A 24,293-nucleotide genomic window follows, 5' to 3' on the forward strand; every position below is an offset into this window, starting at 1 on the left:
CCACTCACACCTTCAACAGCTACTGACTCAGCACATACATGCCAGGAACCATTCCCATTCTAGGCCCTGGTGCTACAGTAGTGAACCAGACAGATCAAATCCCTATTCTAGAGCTTAGTCTAGTGAGAATCAGTGTATATATAAAAAGTGCTCCACAAGTGACTCATACGTACATCAGCAGCTAAGAACCATTAGTTCATGGCTCCCCCAACCCACAGTCCATGGTGCTAAAAAGCCCCTTCCTCTTACTTTGCCAGCAAGACTTACAAAACAAGTAACTGCCTCCATGTTTAAATCTAGGTAGCAGGACAGTTCAGAAGGTAGTTACCTGCTGCTGCTTCCCAAGAATTCTATCCTCCCTATGATCAAGTCACATCCATGATTATACTCACTCAGGGCTCAAGTGGGTGGTGGCAGTGCCAATGACAGACACCATGGCGGCCAAGACCTCATCCTCCAACAGCACTTTTTTCAGAACTGAGTGCTCCTTCTCTACAAAATTAAAACATACACACACAGAGACACATACAATCACAGGCCATGACTGGGTCAGATGAGTAGGTCCTGTCATCACTGTGACTCTGAGCCTTGACTCTGGCTTCAACAGCAGCAGTTTTTAACCTGTCCCCTAGTAGTGCTGTAGCCCTGAGAACCAGCAAGGCACCAGAAGTGGGAGCGTCTAACGCGGGCTATGGAGAGCTCTCGAGAACTTTGTGCAGTCCTTAGGTGGGGCAACAGGGGGAAATAAGGCTAACTAATATGAACATTCTTAACCCCAGAAATAGTTACCTTGGTCTTTTCAAAAACTTAAAGGTAACATGGATTTATCCTCATGGGTCCTTTCATACAGCAGCTACCATACGTATATACATACACATACACAAACATTTCTGATGCCAAGCAGTATGCATTATCTTACTTAATCCTTACCAACTACCCTGTGATATAGATATTACTCTTTATCTCTCCCTTACAAAGGGAGGAAACAGAAGCTTAAAAAGGCTAAATATCTTCACCTAAGTCAGGAAGTGGTAGAGCTGAAGATGAAACCCAACCAGGTCTGCTTGACTTAAGAGTCCAATTCTAACTAATCTAATTACACAGCAATTAAAGAGGGGAAATGTGTGCATCCTTTTGAGTGTTGCTAACACTGGTAGACTTGGGTTCCTGCCATTGGTCAGCGTGGCACTCTGTGCTTGGAGTGAAACCTCATTATGTGGACAAAAGATTGAAAGGAAGCCTCTGCTAGCACAGAATGCAATACCAGAGGTACCCTGAGGGTGGCAGTGCTGTTCAACACTAGTGGAAGGCCAAACCCAGGGGTGGGAGGGATGAGGTGGAGGAAGTTACCTGGCATGGAAGCCTGCACGGCCAAGGCAAGCAGGCAAGGTATAGCTGTCTGGTGGAAATACCAGCAGCTCTCGGGGTCTCGCTGGCATTTCTCTGCCACCTGCTGCAGGCTCTGACAGACAGCAATAACTTCACTGGTTCCTGCGACCGTATTCCCTGTGGTGAGAAAGTATTCTCTGTAAGTTTTTCTTAAAAGCACTTCCAGGTCTGTCAGATACAGAACATGGGAAGAATACTCAAAGACAAGGGACTGAAGAGACAAAGAGTGTCTTATAAAGAGCCAAGTCACTTTATTCAGGAGCCAAGACCTGCCCTGCCAGCTCTGCAACACAAGCATTCATACACAGCTGATCCTTGAACAACGTGGGGGTGAGGGGCACCAACCGTCCCGTGCAGTTGAAAATCCATGTGTAACTTATAATCAGCCCTCTGAATACATGGTTTCTCTGTACCTGCAGTTCTGCGTCTGCAAACTCAACTCAGATTGTGGAGGACTGTGGTTTTTACTATTGAAAAAAATCTGTGTGTAAGTGAACCTGCACAGTTCAAACTTGTGTTGTTCAAGGGTCAACTGTACATTTTTGCATTTAGTTTTCATAACAACCCTAAAGTATCATTTCTCTAATTTTATAGAGAAGGATGTGGAGGCTCAATGAATTTCCAGTGGTTTTTCCAGGGTCATAGTAAGTGCAAAGTCAGGAATCAAACCCAGGCCACGCTCTGAGTGCAGTATTCTTTCTACTCTACATCACTGCGGGATCATCCACTGGCGACTAGATCTACCACAGAGGGCCAGGCAGTGCAGAGGGGGCCCGTGGGGGGCATGCATAGGTTCACAGTGCTGTCATTTATGCCACTTATGAGGAGCAGTGCTTCTCAAACTCCAGGGTGTGTACCAGTTACCTGGAGATACCGTTACAATGCAGATTCTGATCAGTGGGGCCTGAGATTCTGCATTTCTAACAAGCTCCCAGATAATGCCCACATTGCTGGTTGATGGACCCTATTTTGAGTAGCCTAACCTTATAGTGGTGCTTTTCAACGGACTCCCCTGGGCACTCTTAATAAACGTTACCCAAGTCCCATCCCTCCTGAGAGACTGATTCCGTTGGACTGAGTGAGGCCCAGGCACTCAGAGTTTTTTTTTTAAAGTTCCCATGCAACTCTCATAGCCACCACTGGAACCACTGCTTTAGAGGCTTCAAATCCAAACCTGACTACGGTTCCCCCTTTAGCCCAGCTCCTTGATGACTGTTCCTGGTAGTTACCTTTGTTCATATGGCAGAGGTGCTGCAGCAGAAGAGGCAGGGTCTCCTTGACAATGCTGGGATGTGTTGATATAGCTGACAAGGCTTGCAGGCAGCGCAGATGCCGGGAGCATTTAGTGGGCCCATCCCCTCTAGCCAAATCTGACTCCTCTGAAAGCAACCCAGAAGACCAGGTTTCACTGTTTGATGGCAAGCATGAAGGTGCCCAAACCTCCCTGGGAAGGGCCAGGCCACAGAAGACCAGAGACATGTACCTATACACAGCTCCTCAGCAAGCTTGGGCACTAAGTGGCTGCTGAAGGCCACAGGGTAAAGAGTGGCCAGGATTCCTGATGCTTCCAGTGCTGCCACCCTGCTGAGGGACAGGACAGACGAGCATTAGCTGAGCCGTGGCCCACAGCTCTCTTGCCTAGGCCTGCCATTAGTTAGATGCAGGAGAGTGGGCTCCCGAGGCCACCTTGCTGAAGAGTAGGACTCAAGTACCTACACCACTAAGTTGGACAGCACTTCTATTAACACCCAAGAAAAGAGAGCAGTCCCACACCTCCAACCGGTTAGCAGCCAGAGCCAAGCACAGAGCCTGCTTCCCCTAGGGAAAGCCAAGGGTCAGAAGCACAGAGCTCTGGAACAGCCTGCTCTGTCTTGCCGCTTTAGATTCTCACCAACTCGGGGAATCCTCCTCCAGGAAGCTCAGTCTGTATAGGTGACCCACTGCCAGCTCCAAGTCCCCAGGAGACAGGAGATCTGTGTTAGAAGGAAACGTGAAATTCATCTTTTTTCCCCTTTAGCCACCACAACCCTTCTCAAAGTCCTCACAGAAATCCCAAATCATCCATAGTTGTAGTGAGAACCAGGGAATTAAGACTGCTCTTCACTTAAGACAGAAAATTACATGAAAGGGATCAATACTCCTCTTTTCTCTTTCGCTTAAGTATACCTGGCTGGGCACCCAAGACTGTGAGTGTACGGATGCCAACAAGCTGAAGCTGGGTGCTGGGGTCTGTCAGGGCCATGAACACCAGTGAGCACAGCTGGTCCTTGAAGCCACTCAGAGGCCTTTCATCTAGGGAGAGACAGAGTCCAGGTAAGAAGGAAGCCCTCATCAGCAGTGATGCAAAGATAACTTGGGGCATATTTAAAGAATTTAATCTATCGGGTATCAAGGGAGTAGACTAGAAAAAAATAAACAGGCCTCATCTGTTAAGTGTTCTCTTGTGCTACAACCTCAGAACAACAGGTCCACTGTTCTAGACTACTTCTCTGTAGCACTCTTTGCCTGCCATCTTTTAGAGGGCCACAGTGCTCAGCAGCCCCCAGGATACCACAGCTGGAAGGTGGCCTCACCCTTGTCTTCATAGCTCCATTTCTGTTGCAGCTTCAAGAAACCCAGGATCATTTCAAGGATTGTCCGCCGCTGGTTGCTCTGTAATGTTTTAAGGGATATTAAGAGTCAAAGAATATTTTCTAAATGATTTCACTCCTGTGACTGTGGAAGTGGGGAGAATTATCCTTGTAGGTAAGAGTGTCAGAAAAAGAGTGAATAAGGGAGCTAGCAGCGGCTAATGGGAGCAAAACACAAGGTCTGCTATCTGAGCCCAAGCTCAATGCTTAGCTTTCTCTGCGAGAAAGGGATCCTAGCGAGGGGTCCCATCATTTCCTCAGAAGATTCTGCTTCCTTACCTGAGTGTGCTTGTGGAACTGTTCCAGCAGGAGAGGCAGCACATTGCTGGTGATGTGGTCACAGGCCCGGGCAGACGCACCTGCGGCCGCCTGCAACAGTTTGGCACTAGGCCACACCAGTTTCATATCCGGTTCACACAGATGGTGCCTGCAGTCTAGAGAGGCAGCACATCACAGATCTGGGGAGTAGGCTGAATGTTGCCTGGTTCCCCTGCAGGCCACAGAAGTTGGACGCTGAGCCCTGGGACAGTTGGCTAGCAGTTACCATTCAAATTGCTTTCAATTCAAAGCAGGGCTCCAGTACCCAAATCACTGAACATGGGAGGTTACTTATGAAAGGTTATTGGCCTTAAGGAATTTCTCTCTGTTGTGCTCACTCCCCTTTCTAGCTGCCATGGCCCCGTTACCCTGTAGAATGTTGCTAAGGAAGGAGTCAAGGAGGTCCTCAGCATCAGCCCTCAGCACAGAGCGAGACAAACACGCAGTCAGGGAGTTAAGGGCGGCCAGGCCCTCGGCCTCTACCCGTTCACTTGCCGTCTGGAACACCTGTCAGGGAGGGATCCCATGGCTACTGAGGTGAGCCTGCACCAGCTACGACCCCACCCACCTGCTCCCTATTTCCTTTTGGGGGGTGGTGAGAACCTTTAGGGCACAGCAATGGAAATTAGCCCCTCAATTTCTTCTCAATTGGTATATTCTAAGTCCTTAGTCCCACTAGGACCCATACACATACTTTCTGAGAAACTGAATGCTGACCTTGAGCAGTGGTTGTTGGGATCCCCTTATCCCACGTCTCCTCCTCTCCCCCTCTGCTCAGCATGACCTGTGCTCCTTAGCATGGAAGGACAGGAGGTGGGCACTGTGTGAAGTTGATCATGTGCCATCACCAAGCTGACCCTACCTTTGTCATTCAACTAGAAGTCTGCCCCCTTGTGCTTGCTGAATAACCAGGCACAGCAACAGAGGGAAAAGGACAGGGTGTGTTATTTCCCCTCATGCCTGACAACTAGGAGTTAACAGTAGTGAGTTTATCTAAGTAACACTCACCTCTCTGCGGATAGAAGCCCAAAGGCTAGGGAGGAAGTCCTTTAGTTCTTTCTGTCCATATACAGCACAGCAAGCATTCTGCCAAGGAAGTCACAGGTAACAGCTATCAACACACCCAGACTTCCTAGAACATGCTGCCACTTCAGCATAATGGCACCCAAAAGACCCTGGTTTTCAGCAGTAAAACCAGCAGGATTTCATAACCATCCTTCCTAGGTCACTGAAAAATAGGAGCTTATCCTGATAGATGAAAAACAAGCATGATGAGGGAGACCTGGTCAGCCTTCCTTGGTTGCCACTCAGATATTACAGGACACGACAAAATGCAGCTCGGGGCTTTAGGTCAACATAGAGGCCGAGATCCTGTGTATCCCTCTCTTGAAGCCCACTGAACTGTTCTCTGGCTCTCCAAGATCCATAATCCTTTAGCATCCTTAAACTGTTTAAAGGCAGCCAGATCCTCGAAAGAGAAAAATCACTCACCAGAGTCTGCAAAGAATCCAGCTTGGCACTCAGAATCTCGGAGTCCACTTTCTCAATCAGCAGGGGCAGCAGGAACTGTAGGAGAGAAGGAAGAACTGAAGCCTGAGATATGGGTAGTGTCACAACCACACCAAGGCCAACCACGTCCTCGCTGCCACCACTCCCCAGGGGTAGGTGGTACTACATCAAGGAGCTACACTTGAATCAGGAGTTGTCACTCTAAACCAACCTTCCTGCCAAGCTGTGGCCAGACTCCCAGTGACCTGAAAAATGGGACAGCTGGCAAAGCTATAGAGTTTCAAAAGATAGCACCATATAGGGATTGGATTACTATTTTAAATGAAGAAATGGTAGTTTTCTACTTTGAAGGTCTGAAGATACTTGCCACATAAGCCTGCAGACACTTTCAGGATGCCATACCCTAAAATGTATACTGGATCTTCCTTTCCCCCATGCTTTTACTGTTCTTTCTTCAGAACCTTCTATGGGCTGAGTTTGCATCTCTAACTTTGGCTAGACCCACCTCAGCAAATCGGGGTGTAGAAGCCAGCACAGCTCGAAGACTCAGGATGAGATCTTCTCTCTGGATGCCATGGGGATCATTAGGTGGCTGGAAAAGGAAGAAGGGGCATGGGCTTGTATATAATTCTTCAGACCATCCCTGGACAAAGGAATGTACCCTGCAGAATAGGGTAAGATTTATACCCAATCTGGCAGAAGAGTATGGTATGAGGCCCCAGAAGGAAGACAGCTTGCTCTTACATACTCTTGGGAATTTTTGTCTGTTGGGTGTTTATTTTCTATCTGATCACATGGTTTCTATTTGATCTATCATCTCACCACTCAGAGATAAGCATCCTTAGCTTTCTGGTGCAACTTTCTTCTTTGTATATATAGTATTATGACTATGTGATTGGTAGACACTGTTTCCCTTTAAAATATATATACTTTAAAAAGATGTGATGTTTTGAATATATGGTTTGCAATCTATTCTTTCACTTAATATATTAGGTACATTTTTTTCATGGTATTAAATTATTCTTTCAAAACATTAGCTTTAGTGGCTGATACTATTTCATTGTTGAAATAGTATTTCATGGTTGAGACACAATTTATTTAAATAATCCCCCTTGATGGACATTTCTGTTTTTTCACTCTTATAAAAAGCTGTAACTCTGGCAATATAAAAAGCATTGATGATTTCTGCATCAAGAAGCCAGATTTTTTTAATTGAAATATAGTTGATTTACAATATTATGTTAGTTTCAGGTGTACAGCAAAGATACACACACACACACAGACACAACTAGGAGCTGAGTGCTGAGTGCTGAGATTTTCTAACCCCTTCCAGTCCTTCTGCTTGTAGCCAGACTTCTCCTCTAGGGAGATCTAAGGTCTTTTTTCTGAAAGAACCTGACTAGCCCAAGGGGAAGAACACATTGGGGGCTCCCAAACTGTCCATGTAAGCCATTCTACAGTGAAGCTCATGTTTAACCAGCCCATTCTATGTGCTCAGAGCTCCCACTCAACTTTATAATCTTCATGTTGAAATATATGCATGGAATCCCAAGGATTACCAGAAATCTGAAGAAAGCCTCTAACCTGGAAACAGAGACCAAAATAAATTGAAAAAAACGTGGGAGGAAGCAAAGGCCACATTAAGTGGGGAGTTTTCAAAAAAGGTAAGAAAGTAATTCATTCATGGATTAAATAAGGACAGAATGCCACTTAAAAACAAACAAACCCAAAAACATTTAAGAGGTCATCAAAAATGACAACAAAAGGCCCTGGGAAATTCAAAGCATAAGTGCAGAAATGAAAAAAAAAATCAACAGAAGGGGTTACTGGGAGATCCGCTGGTCCTGGGCATTTCTGTCCTCAGATCCACTCCTGGGCTGACTGCATTTCCCAGGCTCCCATAATAGCCTGGGTTCACCAATGGGAGGCACTTGTAGAATAATGCACTCAGGAAGTTAATAAGGGATGTACACCACCGAAATGAGGGAGTAAACCATAAAATGAGGAATAAATAAACACAGGAAATAGGGGGTTTAATCCAAGAGACAGGATAAAGGAATCCCCATATGATGGTAAAGAAAGATTCAGTATCTCCTCTCCATTAGGAGTAGGAAGCAACCAGTTGAGACTGTATGGCCAAGTTAAGAATGGTTTTTACATTTTTAAGTGGTTGAAAAAAAACCCAAAAGAATAATATGTTATGACACATGAAAAGTATATGAAATTTAAATTTCCATGTCCATGAATGAAGTTTTATTGCAATATAGCCATTGTACCACATTCCAGTGTCTATAGCCATTTTTGTGCTAGAACAGCTGAGGTGAGGCATTTCCACAGAGACCACATGGCCCACAAAGCCTACAACAGTAACTACCTAGCTCTAACAGGAAGTTTGCCGACCCTTGCTCTAGCGTGAGCATATAGGATAGGAACCATCACTTATCCTGACGTGATCCAGTATGATGATGGCGTATGGCTAAAACAGATTTGTAAGACCATAAAGAATATTTCTAATGTAAATTGTTACACTAAAAGCCAGCTGTCCGTATTTTAATTGACAAGAGCTTTCTGCTTCCCATAGACTGCAGTGCAGAAGAACACACACAAGTCTGCTCAAACAAGAGAAATTCTTTTATCATTGTCTATAACCTTGTTTTGCCTAGAACATCTCTGAGAAAATATAACAGCTGGGAGCAGTGATTAAAGGGAAAGTGGATGTTGGCGGTAAAAGGGTATAAAGAGACTTAATTCTCTATCCTTTAGAGCATGTTAATCATGCTCATTGTATTATCTTTCAAGAAAATAAAGGACATACTCTTCCCCACTCCAAAATTATAAGTGCATATGTTCCAGCAATTCCACTTTTAGGAATTTATCCTACTGTTATACCCATATATGTATGAAATGACACATGTACAGGTAGGGGATGTAAGTGGCTTACAACAAAAAAGATTAACAAAAGATTAACTTTTATCCCATAGAGGACAAGTGAAATTAATTAGGTGTATCCATGCAAAGGAAAAGTACACAGTCATAAAGAATAAAGAGCTAATTTATATACTATTATGGAACACTCTCCAAGATGTACTGTTAAGTGAAAAAGGCAGAGTATGGGAAAAATATACTACCATCTTTGTAGGGGAGGGGGAGCATTTGATTATATATCGATGAAAAAGCTCTGTAAGACTCAGACATAATTGATAAAACTCGTCAACAATGGAGAAATAAACTTGATGGTAGGTGGATTTTTCACATTTTTGTACCTTTTTTATTTTGAATCATGTGAATGTATTATCTTTTCAAAACAAACAAAATAAGAGAGCAAAAACAGAGAAACCTAGCAGCCTAACCAAAAGTTCTCGATTTCAAAGGCTTAAGTTCTTCTGAGTAGAAAGAGTGTTATTGATTACAAAAGAGATGAAAATGGTATTAGGAGAGAGGTGGTTCCAAGCAACATGATGTCAACTAAAATAAACTGGTGAGAAATTCCCCACGGCAAAAATGGCTGTGTAACTTTAAAGGCAGTGAGAGTCAATACTCAGATGTTTGGTGTGCTGTGATATATAACTTCTTTCATTTTTTCCAAATCACTAATGCCTGCAGTACACATACCCATGCACACCCATACAGTGATGAGACCCTGAGTATCTGTAAATAGAAGGGAAATTAAGATGCAGAGTGGGAGGAAGGTCCAAGGGGGTCAGAGCAAGCACCTCTTGTACATACTATGCTCAATTGTGTCTTTGTTTTGTCAGTTTGTTTCTATTGCCTGAGATGCCCCCTCCAACTCCAAGATCATATCCTATGCATCCCTCAGAAACCAAATGAACTCCTATCTTATCTGTGAAGTCAGTTCCTGCCTACTCTAGCTCACACTGAACTCTGTCTTCTTTGAACAACTATACCACCATCTGTTTTGGTTCATAATCTCTTATTGTTACTTAAATGTTTCAACTTTCAAGGGCAGGAATCATGTTTTATAATCCTGTAGCCCTAAGCACTAAGTATACTGTTACAGAGCTCCCCAAATACCTGCTGAATTGAACCCTTCCTCCCATGGCAAATGTTCCTCCACTCCCCAGTTTGCCAAAATGTAAGTTCTTGAAGGCAGGGATTGTTTATTTAGTTCATTGCTGTGCCCTTACAGTGCCTAGAATTGGGCCTGGCACACAATAGACAGTCAACGAATATTTGAATGAATAAATGAAAGGTACTACTTACAGGGGTAAAATCAATAGGGAAGTAGCAGGATGTCACTTCAAACAACTCCTCCACAAAGGGCCCTAGGGCAACAGAGGAACAATGAATGAGGACTTATAAACCTCTCATCTGACATGCCCTAACCAGCTAATTCATGGCTACAAGGACATACCCAAGCTGTAGTCCCTGGAGATGAGGTCATGGACGATGCGGAAGGCCACCAGAAGATTACGGGGATCCTTCTCCCCATCCATCACCTGGATGAAGCCAAAGGTGAAGTCAGCTCCTAGGCCCTTCAGCTCTGGGGAGGAGAGAACAAGGTCACTGCTGTCTTACGAGACAGAAAGCTGGGGCTTTCTTCTGGCCTGCGTTCTCCCTCTGCTATCACTGCCTCCCCTTTCCTGCGTCCCAGAGCAGACCCTTTATGTTTTCCTATTCCATGAGAGTTCTCAGTGAAGAGGAGATGCGCAACAATATATAACTGTTACAGAGGTAGGAATTTAAAGCAGCTCACACTCTACCCTTCCTTTACTGAGGAGTGTGTGGACCTCCAGTTTCCCTTTATCATTCTCTCAGAGCCCTGGCTTTTCTATATTACCCCCAGGCTAAAATGAGTCCTAATAACGGGGGGAAAAAGATGTGCTCACTTTTCAGATTTCCCAGAAAGCCCTGCCTCTTACCTTCTTCCCGGGTTCGCATGAAGTTGGTGATGATACTGTAGACTGTGTGTCGGTCCACCTGTGGCAGGGACTTGGTGGGAGAGACAGGAAGTAAGTAAAGAATGTGCCCAAAGAATACCTCAGCTGACAAAACTACTTCCTGCTTCACAATCTCTAAGTGGCCAGTGCTCTTTATCCTAGTGTAAGATAAACCTGAGAGGAGATGCAGAGTAAGGATATTGGCCCAGCAGTGGACTAATAATCAAAACCTGTCTGCCGTATGCCTTACTTTCTTTCGGTGTAAGGCGACACAGGTCAGACATACGGCATGCCTCCCTTCCTTCTACGGTAGCAAGGGATAGCATATGAACACAAAGACCTGAAAGTTCAGAACTTAGAAGGCAATGTTTTTTTGCCATCTAATTCTAGTTATGTCAAGGGCTGGGATACAGAGGAGAATACTAAGTGACTGTTATCACTCACCTGTACATGGACCTCCTGGAAGATGGCTTTAAGCACGGAGACAGCCAGCCCTGGGGGCAAGGCCACACACAGGCTCTGGGGGAGAAGAGAAGTGTGAGCAGGGAGGGAATTCTGGGAATTCTAACACAGTCTTCAAGACACACGCCTCAAACAGGGCTAATTAGCTACAGTGTGATCACAACATCCAGGTCAGGAAGAAGGGCTAACAGGGAGAAATGTGGTCCCTTTTCTCAAGCTGATTAGCTCTCTGCAGCTCCTTCCAGTTTGGCTCTGAATTCTAGTCCTCAAAGGATACTTCTACTCCCTAGACTAAAAACAGAAGTGGAGCTGGCTGATGCTAGTGTAGTCCTAATCTGGGCGTCTGCTTTGAAGCACTTGAAGTCTTGCCCACTAAAGGTAAGGAGAGAATTCACTGGAAAAAGGTTCCTGCAAACATGGTATGTAATACGAAAGAGGAGAACTCACAAGTGCCCTCAAACCTTGTAGGACAGATGGGATCACAAGATGATGGTCCTTCAGCCGGTTCTCATAGAAGAGGATCAGATGTACCACTGCACAAACCAGAAATTCAGCCATTAGTTTACACAGGCTGGAGGAGGGCCCACCAGCTTTGTTCCTCCCCAAAGTCTGTAAGGGCTGTTCCTGCTTGGGCTTCACTACAAATCTTCCCCTTCACCAAGAAATATGTCCAAAGCCCTCTCATTTGAGGGTGCCTTCCTTGATCTGTCAGGAAAATAGGTGAACACCTTTTATTATCCGTTCTCACATGGGTCCACAGTCAAACCCATTCTCAACCCCAGAACTGCCTTTCTACAGAACTGGGGTTGGCAAATTTTCTCAAAGGGCCAGACAGTAAATATTTCAGGCGTGCAGAACATAGTATGTCACAACTACTCAACTGGGCCGCTGTGACACAAAAGCAGCATAAACAATAGATAAATAAATGGGCATGGCTATATGTGAATAAAACTTTTTTAAAAAATAAAAACAGGCTGTAGTTTGCCTACCCCTGCTATTGAAGATAAATAAATGGTTAGCTTTTCTCATGACTTCAAAGCTCTTTGATATTTCATTACTTTTCTACCCCATCTATGAAACATTTTACAGAGAGGGGAAGATATGCTGAAAAAAACTGTCTAAGGCTACTTCTTGAAATCCATGTCCTGGGTCGCAATTCTTATCTTTCATATATATATATATATATATATATATATATATATAGAGAGAGAGAGAGAGAGAGAGAGAGAGAGAGAGAGGGAGGGAGGGAGAGAGAGAGAAGAATGAAGACCCTGAATTAGGAGTTCACAGATACCTTATGTCCTCCCTCTCTCCCTATAAAGTTGGCTTTAATAGTCAAGAAAGGCCTTGGCTCAGCACTCATACTAGTGATGCCAGTACCTTCCTTCTCCAGGAGCAAGGAGTGACACTGGAGTAGCACCTGTGACAAAAGCTGGATTCCTCGTGCCCGAGTTCGGGGTTCTGGATTCTCTAGAGAAGACCTGGGAGGAAGTAAGATAGAGAGAGCCTGACATTATCCAGTTCAAACTTTTGAAGTAACTATTTTGCAGTCAGTCACATGCACCCCCCACCCCGCTTCCCCGCCCCTGCATGGAAGCCAGCCCAGGAAGGTGTTCCGGAGGTACTTAGTATTACAGATGACAGTAAGGCCAGAGCCTAAAGAGCCAATTCCCAGACTGACCTGGTATCATCAGTGGCATATGTGACACCAAAGCCAACAGAAGTGTCCATCTCCAGGCACTTACTGGGCATGGGGCTTACTCTTTCTCCCCAGCCCTGATACGATTGTCACATTCCTCTAAAACAGAGCTTAGCAGCTACAAACAAGGCTTAAAAGCTGACAGGAGGAGAATAAATCTATCACCGTTAAAGCAACCGCTCTGGTCTTAGAAGAAAAAAAAATCCTTTATTATAACTGGAAGTTTACAAAGTAAGAGGGTTAGAATAAAGATTTTAACTCTTTAGGATTACTGATATGGGATCTAGGCTGAAGCAATAAGGAGGTGATTTATCTTCCAAATAAATCATAGAGATTACATTTAAACATACTAGAAGGAATCTAAGTAAATGTAGGAGATAGAAGATTTCTGAAGGAGAGCTGTAGCTAGGGGTAATGGGGCAAAAATAAGATTGCTCTTGACAGGATCCCTAGGATAGGAACTTACACAAAGGTCCCTGCTCAGAAGTAGAAAACTGTACATTTAAAAATAGACCAAGGCACATGAATGCTCATAGTAGTATTATTCAGAATAGTCAAAATGTGGAAACAACCCAGATATCCCTCAACTGATGAATGATTAAACAAATGTGGCCTATCCACATAACAGATTAACATTCAGCAAGAAATAAGGTACTGATACGTGATATAACAGATGAACTTTGAAAACATTATGCTAAGTGAAAGAAGCCAGTTACAAAGGTTATATATTATTGTATGATTCCATTTATATGAAATTTCCAGAATGAGTAAATCCACAGAGACAAAGTAAATTAGTGGTTGCCAAGAGCTAGGAAGAGGAAGGAATGGGGAGTGACTGCTAACGGGCATGGGGTTTCTTTTTGGAGAGATGAGAAAATGTCCAAAAATTGACTGTGGTAAGGGTTGCACAAATCTGTGAATACACACTTTCAAATGGTGAACTTTCTAATATGTGAATTATATCTCAATAAAGCTGCTATTTTTTAAAAAAAATGGACCAAGACCACAACAAGATGAGCAGAAAGGCCAAATTGTCTCTTACGTGGGAGAAATGCTTAATAGTGACCTACTCCCCCATCCCTCCCCAATTTTCTAGTTTTCTCTGTTTTAGAAGACATGCTGGCCATGACAGTCAATGACCTTTGCTACTAAGACTTGTCAATTTAAATGTTCTACTAAGTATGAAATATGAGGAAACTAGGCCATTAGACTACAAGCTTGGAATATTTGGTTGTAACACTGGTCTTCCAACTGTTTTCCCAAGCCTTTTCCTATAGTGGGGAATCTGGTGCAAGGTCAGCCTCCAGGCAACTCCCCAGCCTGGGCCCACAGCCAGTCTGAGTCAGATGCAGGCTGACTAGAATCCCATGGGGGAGGGTGGGTCTGAAGAAGCAGAGAAGGAATCCCAGCTCTAATTAAGTAAGAGTTGATGGCTTTCAACCACCCATTTCACCCTAAACCTGTGGGCTGACCCCAGAGCTAACGTGGCTCAGGGACTGTATTCCCAACACTTCCTTAGGTGCCTCAGTCAGGTGGCATGAATCTGTTTCCAGGAGAAACAGGCTTAGCCTGAAGCACTGATATAGAAGGGGGAGAAAGGTGTTGGGCTACAGTTGGAGGAATTCAGGACAAAATAACTTTTTCAGAGTGCACTGGCAGGGCTAGAAAGGGGCATTCTAGAGCAGAGGCTCTTACCCAAGGGCTTCCACCACTTGTAATACTGTATAGCTTCCAGATTTCACATCTAGAGGAAACAAAAGAAAGAAAATATGAAAAAAACAAAAATAATACTCTATCCCAGGGTTCAGTGGCTCTAATCACCAGTGTTTCTACCTACCCTGGGATTCACACAATGGGGCCCACTGTGCTTGCCAAGAGCCCCACGTACATGAGAGGCATTACTGTAACACTTCAAATACGCAGCTTCAAGTATAAAAATTGGGGAAAAAAGTCAATATATCATTTGTAGGTAACATGATTGTTTATCTAGAAAATCCAAGAGAAATAAATGAAAAAAAATTACAAATAAAGTAATTTATTAGGGTGGCTAGGTACAAAAAATTAAGAACCTTCACATATATACATACAATAGTCTGTAAAATGATAAAGAAAAAAAGGAAAAAAGAGCCTATTTACAAAAGAAAAAGAGAGAGAAAGAGAAAAATATAAACTTAACAAAAAATGGGAATATCTGAATAACTTAACAAAAAATGTGAGTATCTGAATGTGAAAACTCTAAAGCACCAGTGAGAAAGTTAATACGTAAAAAAGAATACATAATAAAAGGCAAATTCTGAAAATGAGTAATGAGGGAGGGAGGGTAGTCCTTCCAGATAGTAGAAGACTGTTTTAAAGCTACAATAATTAAAATATTGTATAGCCATTTTAACAATATTAATTCTTCCAATCCGAGAGCAATGGGATAATCTTTCCATTTCTTTGAATAATCTTCAATTTCCTTTATCAATGTTGTGTAGTTCTCAGCATGTAAGTCTTTCACCTCCTTGGTCAGGTTTATTCCTAAGTATTTTACTTTATTAAAAAAAATTTTTTTTTATTTTTAATTGAAGTATAGTCGATTTACAATGTCATATTAGTCTCTGGTGTATAGCATGGTGATTCAGTTATACACACACATGTTATATACACGAATATATATTTTTTTCATTATAGGTTACTACAAGATATTGAATATCATTTCCTGTGCTATACAGTAGAACCTTGTTGTTTATCTGTTTCATATACAGTAGTTAGTATCTGCAAATCTCAAATTCCCAATTTATCACCCCTTCTCCCCCGGTAACCTTAAATTTGTTTTCTATGTCTGTTAATCTGTTTCTGTTTTGTAAATAAGTTCATCTGTGTCATTTAGATTGCACATATAAGTGATATCATATGGTATTTATTTTTCTCTTTCTGGCTTACTTCACTTAGAATGATAATCTCTAGTCTATCCACGTTGCTTCAGATGGCATTATTTCTTTTTTATGGCTGAGTAGTATTCCATTGTGTATATAAACCATCACTTCTTTATCCAATCATCTGCTGATGGATACTTAGGTTGCTTCCATGTCTTGGCTACTGTAAATATGCAGTAACACTGGGTTCCATGTATCTTGTCAAATTAGAATTTCTTCCAGATATATGTTCAGGAGTGGGATTGCTGGGTCATACGGTAAGTCTATTTTCAGTTTTTTAAGGAATCTCTATATTGTTTTTCATAGTGGCTACACCAAATTACATTCCTACCAACAGTGTAGAAGGGTTCCCTTTTCTCCACACCCTCTCCAGCATTTACCATTTGTGGACTTTTTAATGATGGCCATTCTGACCAATGTGAGGTGATACCTCATTGTAGTTTTGATTTGCATTTCTCTGATAATTAGTGATATTGAACTTATTGTCATATCCTATTGGTATGTCTTCATTGGAGAAATGTCTGTTTAGGTCATCTGCCCATTTTTTGATTGGGTTTTTTTTTTTGTTGTTACTGGTATGTATCAACTGTATGTATAAACTGGAAATTAAGCCCTTGTCAGTTGCATTGTTTGCATATATTTTCTCCCAGTCCATAGGCTGTCTTCTAATTTTGTTTATAGTTTCCTTTGCTGTGCAAAACCTTATAAGTTTAATTAGATGCCATTTGTTTATTTTTGCTTTTATATCTATTTACTTTAGGCTGACCTAGGAGAACATTGCTACAATTTATGTCAGAGAACGTTTTGCCTATTTTCTCTTTTAGGAAATATGGTCCTGTCTTATGTTTAAGTCTTTACACCATTTTGAGTTTATTTTTATGATTGGTGTGAGGGAGTGTTCTAACTTCATTGATTTACATGCAGCTGTCCATTTGCTGAAGACACTGTCTTTTCTCCATTGTATATTCTTGCCTCCTTTGTTGAAGATCAATTTACCATAGGTGTTTGGGTTTATTTCTGGACTCTCTATTCTGTTCCATCTATGTCTGTTTTTGCACCAACACCATGCTGTTTTGATTACTGTAGCTTTGTAGTATTGTCTTAAGTCTAGGAGTCTTAAGTCTGTCTTAAGTCTGCTTTGTTCTATTTCCTCAGAATTGCTTTGGCAATTCTGAGTCTTTCATGGTTCCATATAAGTTTTAGAATTATTTGTTCTAGTTCTGGGGATGATGTCCTCAGTAATTTGACAAGGATTGCATTAAATCTGTAGATTGCTTTGGGTAGTATGGCCATTTTAACAATATTAATCCTTCCAATCCAAGAGCATGGATGTTTTTCCACTTCTTTAAATCATCTTTAATTTCCTTTATCAATGTTTTATAGTTCTCAGCATATAAGTCTTTCACCTCCTTGGTCAGGTTTCTTCCTAAGTATTTTATTTTATTTTTTTGATCCAATTTTTAAAGGGATTGTTTCTTTACTTTTCCTTTCTGATATTCCACTGTTAGTGTAAAGAAATGCAACAGATTTCTGTATGTTAATCTTGTATCCTGTTGCCTTGCTGAATTTGTTTATCAGTACTAGTAGTTTTTGCGTGGAGTCTTAAGGGTCTTCTATATATAGTATCATGTCATCTGCATATAATGACAATTTTACTTCTTCCCTTCTAATTTTGATACCACTTACTTCTTTTTTTTTTTTTTTTTGCCTGATTGCTGTGGCTAGGACTTCCAATACTATGTTGAATTGAAGTGGCAAGAGTGGGCATCCTTGTCTTGTTCCAGATTTTAGCGGGAAGGCTTTCAGCTTTTACCACTGAGTATTACATTGGCTGTGAGTTTGTCATAAATAACTCTAATTATGTTGAGATACGTTCTCTTTATCCCCACTTTGGTAAGAGTTCTTATCATAAATGGATTTTAAATTTTTTCAGATGCTTTTTCTGTATCTATTGAGATGATCACATGGTTTTTGTCTTTTCTTTTGTTGATATGGTGTATCACACAATGATGGATCTGCATATGTTGAACCATCCCTGTGACCTTGGGATGAATCAAACTTGCTCAGATGATCATATGATCTTTTTTTAATGTGTTGTGGATTTGGCTTGCTAATATTTTGTTGGTAATTTTTTCCATCTATATTCATCCAAGATATTGGCCTGTAATTTTCTTTTTTGGTATTGTTTTTGCCTGGTTTTGGTATCAGGGTAATAGTAGCTTCATAGAAGCTCCTCTTCAATCTTTTGTAATAGTCTGAGAAGGATTGGTATATTGTTAAAATGGCCATACTATGCACAGAGGGGATTAAGCTCCATTTCCTAGAAGGAGGAGTATTTATCTGTCTATGTTATTTGGAGTTATTCTAAGAAAGAGTCATCTCTTCTCTTCCCTTCATTTATTCAATTGTTAATTTTATATCAGCAATAAGCTCATGTACATTTATTTTATGTCTTGGGTTATAATTCAATACCAGATTATTTTGTTGCTCAAATTTTCTATCTTTGGCCATTGGGAGCTTTTTTAGGTTTGTGCCAGTGTCCCTTTGACATGTTCTATTCTTTATTTTTGTAAGCGCTTTCTTACTTTCTGGCACTACGAAATACTAGAGGCTCATCTTGTAATCTTCCTGTCCCAACCACTGAATCAGTCTTTTCTCCAAGAAGCCCTGGTTCCTTTCATTGGAGAACAGTATTAAAAACCAAGATCTGGGTGTAGCTGTGCTGGTTGCTATTAGGGTGTCACTGCTTCTAGGCCCTCCTTAGCAAAGAGAGCTGGGAAATATATAAACGTATTCTAACTCATGTATACATGCATATCTATCATTATTTCCATATCTATCCATATATATTAAACAAAACATATGATCATCTTAGCATCTCCAACTCTAGTCTAGTACCACAGGGTTCATTCTAACCTTCCCCCTTGCTTATCTGTAATTTGTTTCTTTGATGGTGAGAAAACCAGTTCCCATTATCTACCATTTATTATTCTTTTCAACTCTAATATAGTTATAAATTACTTTCAGAATTGTTAGCCTCTGTGAGAAACAAATAAGCAGAGTACAGTGTTTACATACAGTTTTGTCTTTAACCTTATAGTTTCCAGACAAAATATTGTTTTCCAAAAGTCACTTAGATCAGCTTCCCCCCACATCCCCTTTAGTGAGGATATGTCATACACGGGTACTACAGTAAATTCATTTGTCACAGTCTGCATGCCGTCTTGGGATGGAAGGAAGACACCTCACTGTGGACCCTTCTGCACCTTTTGTACCATGTGAGTATACTACTTATTTTCGAAAATGCAATTTTAACAACATAACAGTAATTCACATAGATTCAACAGAAGCATGTCAGGATAAATTTTCAAGGGAGAAACAGAGCAAAAGGTGAGCAATCTTCCAAAGTGTCTGATTAACATAGAGGAGTTTTAGCTCAATAAAGTATGGCAATCAGGGAATTACTTCTGCAGCCTGTTCTGGATTCCCAACCCACCTACCTCTAAATGCAAGGCCTAACTAGTCAGCTCTCACCAACACCAGACTTTGGCTAAAGTGAAAAAGAGGTTAAAGAAAACTCCTAAACTTCCAGTTCCCCTTAAGTCTGTCATCTCTGAACAATAGCTGTGAACAGAGCTGCGCAGAGGCTCAATCTGATACTAGAGTAAGAAGTCCAATACAACTGAGGAAGGCAGTACTCTAGTTGGGATTCATAGCTCGTGACTGGCACCAATTTAGACATCAGGCACTCTTAGCCTTACTCGTGCCAGGATGTGGAAGGCCCAGCTGCTGCTGCCCCTGCTCCTGAGAAAGAGCCAGGGGAGAAAATGTGCAAGCTGCTGGGTGGGGGAAGGGGCAGCAGCTAGACCAACAGGACAAACCAAGGCACTGATGGTTCTACACCCAATTCCCTAATGTCAACACTTAAAAGAGAGATGCCCATTTCTGGGTTACAAACATTAAGAGTACTGCACCATTTGGGAGAGTGAAAAAGGGTACTTTTCTGGAACCTCCTAGCTAGAGCCCAGGAAACTCTGCTGAAAAATTCATCTAAAAACTAATTTTGGTAGTGGCCACAAGGGCGTTAGCAGTTGTACACAGGAAGCCACAGGGGAATGATAACTGTTACCAGCAAAGAATATCACTGTACTGAATCATTCTTCATCATCAACACCATCAAAGTCCTCTGTGGATGCTGGGCTAGAGTCTACCTTAGAAATACCTCAAGTGCTGTAAGACAAAGACCTGACTAATAGGCCCCACTCAGTCACCTCTAATTTTTCATTAAAAAAAAATTTGAGGTATAATTTACATACAGTAAAATGCATAATTTGACTAGTTTTAACAAAGATTACCCAGAGTAACCAACACCCCAATCAAGATATAGAATATTTCCATTACCAGAGAAAAATTCCTTTATGCTCCCTACCAGTCAATCTCATTCCTATAGGTTGCATCAAGTTTTAAAAATGAAAAAGAATTTTTCAGCATTCAGTATACATCGTTATAAAACTGGCTGCTTTATAATTACAAAGAAACATCTATTTGTGTGTGATTTCTTGAATCCCAGTATATGGGTGAGCTCTCCAGGCAGAGCCTTTTAGGCTTTATACTTTCACAAGGATTCCATCTTGAATTAGTGCAACACAAACATTGAAAAAAAAAAAGTAAAAAAGTCACACAGAATTAGGAAAGAATGAAGAGGTAATAAAGCTATCACGGTAGTAAATAAGAGTAAGGAAAATGGCAAGGAAGGTGGCAAAAAAACTATAATCAGTATTTTGAGGATGTTTTCACAAAGGTTACTAGATCTAACATCTTATTCTAGTTCTATTCAGTCTATCTTAGAAATGTTTTTGAAATTTTCATCTTTTCCGTCTTATCCCTATAACCAGACTATACAGGGACAGCCATCATAATATCCTTTCACTTTTTAGTGATGAAAATGTTCTGGGAATTTATATCTACCTACCTATCTATCTATCTATCTATCTTAAATTTTAAAAAAATTTTGTGTGTGGGGGGAGGTAATTAGGTCTATTTATTTATTAATTTTTTTTAAAGAAGGTACCAGGGATTGAACCCAGGACCTCATGTACGCTAAGCATGTGCGCTACCATTTGAGCTATACCTTCCCCCTGGTCTGGAATTTTTAGATAGTAGTGATAGTTGCAGAATATTGTGAATATACTAAAAGTCACTTATTTGCACATTTAAAATGGTTAATCTGGTGAATTTTATCTCAATTAAAAAAGTAGCCTTCTGATCCATCCGTAATCTATCTAGAATTACCTCCCTAAAATGCACAATTACTTCCCTGCTCACCAATCTCCATTTGCTCTTCACTGCCTACGACCTGACTCCTTGGCTTGATGTCATTCATGATTTAGCCCTCAGTCTCCTCTGGCCTCACCTTTCATCATAACTCCTATCATTCAGTCAAATGAAATCTCAACATGTCAAGCTCTTTCATATCCTTAGGCCTAGAAACATATTCCTTTGGTTTGGAATGCCTCTTTCCTGCCCTTGTCAGTCTGAGGAACTTCAAGTCTTCAAAACTCAGGTCAAATATCATCTCTTTTGTGAAGCTTTCCTTGGTCCCCAAAACAGAATCAATCCCTTTTACATGTTCCTTTAAACATTCTTTTAAAAACTGTCATGTATGTTTGTTTTCATTTATTCATTCAACATTTATTGAATATCTATTATAAATCTAGAACTGGAGAGAGAAATATAGACAGGGAGTTTTTAAGGAGCCCAGTCTGGTGGGGCAGGAAGACATTTAAAACAATTGCAGAACAACAAGTTCAGTGTTACCATAGTGATATAAACAGAGACTGGGGTAATATAGGAAAGGAGTAAATTCTTGGGTGTATGGGCCATATACAACTAACTCTAAGTGATTAGTTAGTTCTCTTAACACTACAAATTCTTCCAAATGAAAAATACCTGAATATCAGGAAGTATTGTTAATTATGCACTTGGGCCAGGGATGAAAGAAGCTAATTAAGAGTTAATTTTCCTAAGGGTAGTCTCACCAGCATAAGGAAAAATAAATGTAAGTTCCTTTCCCTATATAGGTAGGTCTAAGTTTTTCCAATGTGTCCAAGATTTGCTCTCTAAAAATGGACCCACTAGCACCTCCTAACTACCCACACTTTCCTCAGCAGGGCACCAGTTCATGTGGGCACTGAGGAGTCGTCAAAGGAGTATTTATATGAGCGCTGACATAGAATGCACAATCAGACCTCTGTCTGATGGAGTTGCAGCCTCTTGAGAATCTGGAGTAGCAGCCAAGGGCGGTGGGGGTAGGATGTGAAGGAGCAAGATAGAGAAAAATCCCAATCAGGACTTAGTTTCAATTAAGCTCTCAAAATGCCCTTTCTACTGCAAATGCCACAGATATTTCTCAGAACTATATTTTATTGTTGTTTAACAATTTTCTGGTTTTAAAAATAGTGGTGTCCTCATGGAATTACAAATATGGGAAAATACAATGAAGACAAACGAAGGCAAATTCAAATAACTAAGAGGAAGAAAATTTATATCCATCACCTGTAAATTCAATGTGTTCAAAATCAGCTCTTCAAAATCAGCTCCCTTTCCAATTTTTGGACATACTACTTCATTCTCTTTTGCTCATTCTCAGGCTCAAAAAAGCTTGGGGTCTTCTTAGAGCCCTCCCTCTCCTCCAAGTCCTATAACTAGGTAGGCCTCAAATTCCACAGATTCTGCCTTCAACATCTTTCATTCCATTCACTTACGTAGTTTTTTATTGAATACCTACTCATGCTAATTAATGTCCAGGAGACTTTGGTGGTAGAAATAGGAGGGTAGGATGTGGAGATGTGTTCAGAAGTAGGTACTAAACAAGTCTGCTAATAAGTATATTAGTGGCTGAGAATTAAGTACCACAAAGATTCTGAAGTGTGAGGTGATGTCTGGCTGGCGCAATCAGGAGACACCTGGGGGTAGGCAGTGAGCACTCCAGCTGGGCCTTTAACCCCACGTCTAACTTTAATTAGATGGAGCTAGGGGAGGGATCTGGGAAGGAAAGCACTCAGAGGAACAGTAAATCAAGGTGGCTGCCTGGAACTAAGGGTCCAGGAGGGGAGTGGCAGCCCCTGAATCTGGCTAAGAAGTCTTTAACCCTTAAGCTGCCAGGTCATTTCTCTTTTATCATTTGCACCTTTACATCTGACACCCACTTTCATTAGGAACCCAGGTGCAAAACAAAGGTGGTAGCTGCCTTTGTGATCACAGGCTGTTCCTTCTGCATTTACATTTTGTAGGAGAGGCTGCTGTGGTGAGTGGATGACTAGAAAGCTGATCCCTTTAGCACTAAAAAGCTTGATTTAGGCTGGAGGATTAGAGAGTATATCTTATTCTGGGGATGCTTCAAAAATCTGTCAGCCTTCAACAATCCTAACTAAGGCTGATCTAAGACTGAGAACACCAATTTAATCCTTCTCAACCTCACTTTCACTATAGAACTCCCTTGCTCAAGGCCCTCCATTGACTCCAGTTACCTACAACAATCATTCAAATCCCTCTACTTAGAATCCAAGATTATGTATAATCCAACCCCATCAAACCTTTTCAACCTTATCTGTTATTACTGCTCTGTTACTTATCTGTTACTACCAACCTCCTTTCCTAGTCAGGAGGGCTAAATTACAAGAGGGCTAGTGTTGCGGTTTTAGCTGAGCTGAGTTAAATTTGAACTAGACAATAGTTTAGGCCACTTTTTTTTTGGCATAAAAAATATAAATTTTACAAAAATATTTATAAGAACTTGGCAGTTCTTACTCATGCTGATTTAAGTGCGTTCTGAATTTGAAAAACCCTAAATTATTGTGTTCATAATGTATAAATGTGAAAGAATAGTTAAAAAATGACACTTTTTATAGTAACGTTCTTTATCTTGGTAGGGGGTAGGTGTATGCATTTTTTAAAATCAGTGAATGTACACGTCACTGAATACCAAAATAAACTACAAACACTAGTTAATGATATAAATACCAAAGCAGTTGGAGGGAAGTGTACTGATATCTGCAATTTAAATATGGATAGATTTGCCATAAAGCAAATTATATTAAAATATTAATGGCAGAATTTAGGTGGTGGGTGTGTTTCTCATGGAATCATTTAGACTTTGCTGTATGTTTGAAAATTTTCATAATATTGGGGAAAATGACATTGATAAAACTGTAGTTGTTCATTGTAAGCACTGATAATACTACACTGCATAAAGCTGTTAAGAAGTTGAGCTTAGTGGAATGGCTGCATCAGGTATTTGCTCCTTGATGCTTCCACATCACCTTGCACATACTTCTTGCAGCCCTTTTCATGGTGTAGTGTACTGTTGTTTGCATGGTTGTCTCTCCCACCACACTGTAAGTTCCTGGCAGGCACATATCTAGTCTAACTTGTGTTTATAATCCTATTTGCTTTGCGTTTGAGGAATAAT

The 24,293-nt window shown here is 41.2% G+C and overlaps 1 protein-coding gene across 4 annotated transcripts in view; it reads right to left on the bottom strand.

Annotated features, from left to right (window-relative positions):
• The window catches only part of MMS19 (MMS19 homolog, cytosolic iron-sulfur assembly component), a 28,986-nt gene that overhangs the window by 3,522 nt on the left and 1,171 nt on the right, over positions 1 to 24,293 (bottom strand). Inside the window, exons 2-20 of one of the 4 annotated variants that reach the window (XM_031461520.2) lie at positions 14,601 to 14,649; positions 12,587 to 12,687; positions 11,654 to 11,739; positions 11,189 to 11,263; positions 10,727 to 10,796; positions 10,219 to 10,347; positions 10,068 to 10,129; positions 6,352 to 6,438; positions 5,829 to 5,903; positions 5,346 to 5,423; positions 4,706 to 4,844; positions 4,299 to 4,453; positions 3,963 to 4,041; positions 3,556 to 3,681; positions 3,281 to 3,362; positions 2,873 to 2,970; positions 2,619 to 2,768; positions 1,351 to 1,506; positions 393 to 492 (exon numbers count right to left, since the gene is read on the bottom strand). In XM_031461520.2, coding sequence (XP_031317380.1) covers positions 393 to 492; positions 1,351 to 1,506; positions 2,619 to 2,768; positions 2,873 to 2,970; positions 3,281 to 3,362; positions 3,556 to 3,681; positions 3,963 to 4,041; positions 4,299 to 4,453; positions 4,706 to 4,844; positions 5,346 to 5,423; positions 5,829 to 5,903; positions 6,352 to 6,438; positions 10,068 to 10,129; positions 10,219 to 10,347; positions 10,727 to 10,796; positions 11,189 to 11,263; positions 11,654 to 11,739; positions 12,587 to 12,687; positions 14,601 to 14,649 — 1,897 coding nt within the window. Of the gene's footprint in view, positions 1 to 392; positions 493 to 1,350; positions 1,507 to 2,618; positions 2,769 to 2,872; positions 2,974 to 3,280; positions 3,363 to 3,555; positions 3,682 to 3,962; positions 4,042 to 4,298; positions 4,454 to 4,705; positions 4,845 to 5,345; positions 5,424 to 5,828; positions 5,904 to 6,351; positions 6,439 to 10,067; positions 10,130 to 10,218; positions 10,348 to 10,726; positions 10,797 to 11,188; positions 11,264 to 11,653; positions 11,740 to 12,586; positions 12,688 to 14,600; positions 14,650 to 24,293 lie in introns of those variants that run through there. The other 3 variants (XM_010974390.3, XM_031461521.2, XM_064488312.1) reach the window with 3 other exon arrangements.

This window comes from Camelus dromedarius, chromosome 8 (assembly GCF_036321535.1).
Source record: "Camelus dromedarius isolate mCamDro1 chromosome 8, mCamDro1.pat, whole genome shotgun sequence".
Classification (NCBI taxonomy): domain Eukaryota; kingdom Metazoa; phylum Chordata; class Mammalia; order Artiodactyla; family Camelidae; genus Camelus; species Camelus dromedarius.